General features: G+C 64.1%; 1 protein-coding gene across 1 annotated transcript; it reads left to right on the top strand.

The window, feature by feature from the left end:
* The first annotated feature begins 886 nt into the window (after nucleotides 1-886).
* Nucleotides 887-4,071, top strand: HES1 (hes family bHLH transcription factor 1). The gene is made up of 4 exons (XM_055724071.1): nucleotides 887-1,253; nucleotides 1,333-1,428; nucleotides 1,511-1,598; nucleotides 2,353-4,071. Exons 1-4 carry the CDS (start codon nucleotides 1,146-1,148, stop codon nucleotides 2,835-2,837), a joined length of 777 nt encoding a protein of 258 aa, XP_055580046.1. The 5' UTR covers nucleotides 887-1,145; the 3' UTR covers nucleotides 2,838-4,071.
* Nucleotides 4,072-4,283: the final 212 nt, after the last annotated feature.

Here is a 4,283-nt window from a genome sequence, read left to right as displayed (position 1 = left end):
CAGGTGCAGATCAGGTACTGGAGGAGGTGGAAAAACATCACTGTGTATACTCAAAAAAAAAAAAAAAAAAAAAAAAGAAAGAAAGAAAAGAAAAGAGAGATCGAGAGAAAGGAAAAGCGAGCGAGCACATTTTTGAATAGGCCAGGTCTAGTTCTTGGCAGGATGACTCAGGCTTAGCTGGCAGACTATGGGAATAGGAGTGTGAGAAAGTCAGTCAAGCGGAGGGGAAAAAAAGATTCAAGTCCCCAGGCAAAATGCTGTTGGTTTGGTGGGGTTTTTTTCTTTTTTAAAGGAACCCCCAAACCGCCCGGGCCAGCGGGCGGTGGCAAAGGCGCGGGGGCCCGGCACCGCCCGGCGGTTTTGCACTTGCCCTACGGGGCGAGCGCAGCACCACCGCACCCGCCAGCCGGGCCCGCAGCAGCGGCCCCGCCGCCCCGCCGGTGCCGGCCTCGGTGACACCTGCGTGCGGGCAGGGGCAGGGCGCCGGGCCCGGGCTGCCGCGGCCGGGCGGAGAGCCCCGGGGGAGGCCGCGGCGGGCCCTGCAACACGGTAGCTCGGCGTCGGCCGGCGCAGCTGGGCCCAGGCAGCCGCGCGTCCGGCCGTCACCCCGGAGGGCCGCGGCCCCCCACGGCGCAGCCCGCCCCGGGGCCGGCAGCCGGCGCCCCCCGGGGGGAGCGGGCGGGGCCGCGCCTGCCACGGGCGCCAATTAACCCGGTAATTAGCGCGGCTCTCCCCGAGGGCCGGCCTCCCCCCCCGCGCTCCCCGCCCCGCCGCGGGCGGCGCCCAAGGGGTTAACCGCGGCCGCCCGCCCGCCCGCCCCGCGCCATTGGCCGCCGGCCGCCGCGCGGCTCCCAGCCAATGGGCGGGCGCCGTCCACGAGCGGGGCCGCGTGCGGGCGGCGCCCATTGGCTGGGCGCGAGTGTGGGAACGGCGGCGGGGGACGTTTCACACGAGCCGCGCGCGTGCGGCGCGCGCTATAAGTAGGGGCGGCCAAGGGCGCGCGGCACCCGCGCCCCGCCGCCGCCCGCCGGCCCGGAGCGCGCGCCCGCCCGCCCGCCCCGCCGTCCCCGGCCCCCCCTCCCCCCCCGCCGCTGCTGCCGCGCCTCCTCCTCCGCGGCGGCGGGCGCTGCCGGCGCGGGCGCAGGATGCCGGCCGACCTGATGGAGAAGAGCAGCGCCTCGCCGGTGGCCGCCACCCCCGCCAGCGTCAACGCGACGCCCGACAAGCCGAAGACGGCGGCGGAGCACCGGAAGGTAAGGGCGGCCGGGACGGGTGGCGCCGGGCAGTGCGGTGCGGAGCGGCGCCGGACGCTGACCGCCGCCTCTCTTGCAGTCCTCCAAGCCCATCATGGAGAAGCGGCGGCGGGCGCGCATCAACGAGAGCCTGGGGCAGCTGAAGACTCTCATCCTGGACGCGCTGAAGAAGGATGTAAGCGCGGGGGGGGCCGGGGCGGGGGGTGCGGGGGGGGCCGGCGCCGCCGGGCCGGTCTGAGCCCCGCCTGTGCCCGCAGAGCTCGCGGCATTCCAAGCTGGAGAAGGCCGACATCCTGGAGATGACCGTCAAGCACCTGCGGAGTCTCCAGCGAGCCCAGATGACCGGTGAGTCCCGGGGGCTGCCCGGGCGGGGGGGGGGGGCGGGGACTGGAGCGGCTCTGCCTGTGCCCCGGGGCTTTGTGTGCCATGCCTGTCCTCGGTAGGGTGGGCAGGGGGGGCACCTGTCTCCCCAGTAGTGGGGGTGATGGCAGGCACAGTGTGCCGTACCTGTACCCTGGGTACAGGGGGGCACAGTGCTCCCCACTGCATCCCGGGTACTGGGGGGTCCTTGGGGGCACAGTGCTCCCCACCTGCATCCCTGGGACTGGGGGGCGGTGAGGGGCGATGTGCTCTGGGCTTGCATCTCTAGTACAGAGGGGCTGTGGGGGGCACTGTGCTGTCTGTCCTGATGCATCCCTGGGACTGGAAGGCGCTGGGGGGTGCAGTCCCAGCTTGCGTTGCTTCTATCAGCAGAACTGTGTTCCCCACCTGGGTCTGTTCTGGGGAAGTGGGAGGCACAAAAGCCACAGGGGGGACTCTGCTCCCAACCTGGGTCCTGGGTACTTGAGGATACAGGAGGACGCTTGGGGGTTGTCTGTTTCCTGCCTGGGTCCCTGATGCTGGTGGATTTGGTAACGGGGGGGCATGCTCTCCATCCGGATCCACGGCACCTGAGAGGGCAAGACATGCTGCCAGAGGGGCTGCACTCCCTGCCTGGATTCCTGGCACAGAGGGGCTGCAGGATATGGTTGCTGGTGGGCTGCACATCCCCACTCCCTGCGCAGCCTGCTGACCACTGTGCGCCTCTTTCCCCCCACAGCTGCACTGAGCACAGACCCCACGGTGCTGGGCAAGTACCGCGCCGGCTTCAGTGAGTGCATGAACGAGGTGACTCGGTTCCTCTCCACCTGCGAGGGTGTCAACACTGAGGTGCGCACCCGGCTCCTGGGCCACCTAGCCAGCTGCATGACCCAGATCAACGCCATGAACTACCCTGCACCACCCCCGCCACCCCCGCTGCCACCAGCCGCAGCCTTTGGGCCACCCCTGGTGCCACCGGGCAGCGGTGCGGGGCCGCTCCCAGGCATGCCCTGCAAGCCAGGCGCTGACACAGCCAAGGTGTATGGTGGCTTCCAGCTGCTGCCAGCCTCTGATGGGCAATTCGCCTTCCTCATCCCCAGCACCGCCTTTGCTCCGGGCGGTGCTGTGCTGCCCCTGTATGGCGGCCCACCCACGGCTGCCACTGCCGCCTCACCGCCTGGCCCGCCACCCAGCACAGCCGACTCGGTCTGGAGACCCTGGTGAGGGTGGTGGGCACTGGACTGGACTGAGCGCTGCACCCCGTGCTGCTGGCACGGCTGTACATAGGTTATATGTTCATATTGGATTGTGCCTTTGTACCATAGCACTCCCTTGACAGTGTTTCGTGTTTTACACGAGATCTTTTTTTCTCCCTTCCCTCCCCTTCCTTATGTGACACCAAAGATCGGGGCTTCTTTTTTTTTTTTTTTGAATGCTCTTAAAATAAAAGTGTCTCTTCCATTTTGGAAGGCCTTTGGAGATAAGTTGGAGTGCTGGCATGTGTGCATAGGAGGCAGCCAAGCTCTTGGCTTGCTCTTGAGCTGCTCCAGGGCTGCCTTGTCCTGCTCTCCAGGCTGGAGCTGTCGCTCAGACCCTCTGTCCCCTCTGTCGTCTTCTGAAGTCACCTGGCCCCTCTTCCTTCCCCCAGGGCAGATGTAATTACTGCTTCCTTGGGGGCAGCTCAACTGATCAGACTTGTTAAAAAGAGCTTGTGTTTGCAGAGCTGGTGAATGTGCTGAGGGAGGCACCTCTGCTCTGTTTCTGGCTCCTCGGGCTGACCAAGTGGAGTAGCCCCGGTAAAGTGAGACAGATTTGGCTCCTAGTCTAGGCTGCCTGGGTGAGCCTCCTGCCCTGGACCAGGAGGGGCCGGCTCCCAGGCTGTGGTGTAAATCGCGAATGACTTCAGTCAGTTGATTTAGAGCGGTGCCTGCCAGCTTCTCCTGTTACAAAAACCAGCGGCTCTCCGCAGGACAAGCCTGACACGAGTGCTCCTGTCTCCTGGCTGACAGGCTGCAGCAGGCGCTGAGCACCACCTCCACCTGGACTTAAAAGCACAGAGTTGTTCCTGGCCCTGAGCACCAGCCAGGCTGTGCTTGATGATTAATGCTCTGCATGTGTTTTTGATAGAGCTGGGCATTTCCTCTGCTGTTCTATGGAAAACATGTGTCTGGGGGAGTGATGTGGGGCTGTGTGGACTCTCTCTCTCTCTCTCTCTCTAACCATGAGTGGCAACTGACCGCTTTGATGGGGGATGCCCCATTTCCAGGCAAGATACAAGCCCTAGATAGAGGTGAGCAGCAGTCTCAGGTTACAACGTGCATTGCCCTTCTTAACAAGTCCTAACTCAGAGCGGACAGCTTTAAAACATGCCAGGATCCACTGGGGATTCCTTCCAAATCCTGCTGCAAAAGCTTGTTGGATTTTGTCTGGCTCAGCCAGGTGCTTGGCTGTATCCAGGTGCTGGGGAGAGTGCGAGACTAGGCAGATCAAACCTGCTGGTGTTTGAATCCCTCCCCTTCTCCTTGTATGCAAACACAGCCTCTTGATCTGAAAATGGTTGAGATAATTTTTTTTTTTTTGGAGGGGGGGTAGCGGGGGATTTATCTCTGCAGGGTGTACTGATGAGGTTGGGGCCAGGGGCAGCTCTCTTTTCAAAGGGACTGCAGCAGA

This window comes from Falco cherrug, chromosome 11 (assembly GCF_023634085.1).
Source record: "Falco cherrug isolate bFalChe1 chromosome 11, bFalChe1.pri, whole genome shotgun sequence".
Classification (NCBI taxonomy): domain Eukaryota; kingdom Metazoa; phylum Chordata; class Aves; order Falconiformes; family Falconidae; genus Falco; species Falco cherrug.
Note: the sequence above shows the minus strand (reverse complement) of the source record. Positions and strands in the feature narration are given on the sequence as shown.

Excerpts from the sequence above, each read along its gene's own strand:
- HES1 (XM_055724071.1), top strand. The coding sequence starts at position 1,146 with ATGCCGGCCGACCTGATGGAGAAGAGCAGCGCCTCGCCGGTGGCCGCC. Across the intron at positions 1,254-1,332 it reads CGGCGGCGGAGCACCGGAAG|TCCTCCAAGCCCATCATGGA; the intron begins GTAAGGGCGGCC and ends CCTCTCTTGCAG. Across the intron at positions 1,599-2,352 it reads CCAGCGAGCCCAGATGACCG|CTGCACTGAGCACAGACCCC; the intron begins GTGAGTCCCGGG and ends TTCCCCCCACAG.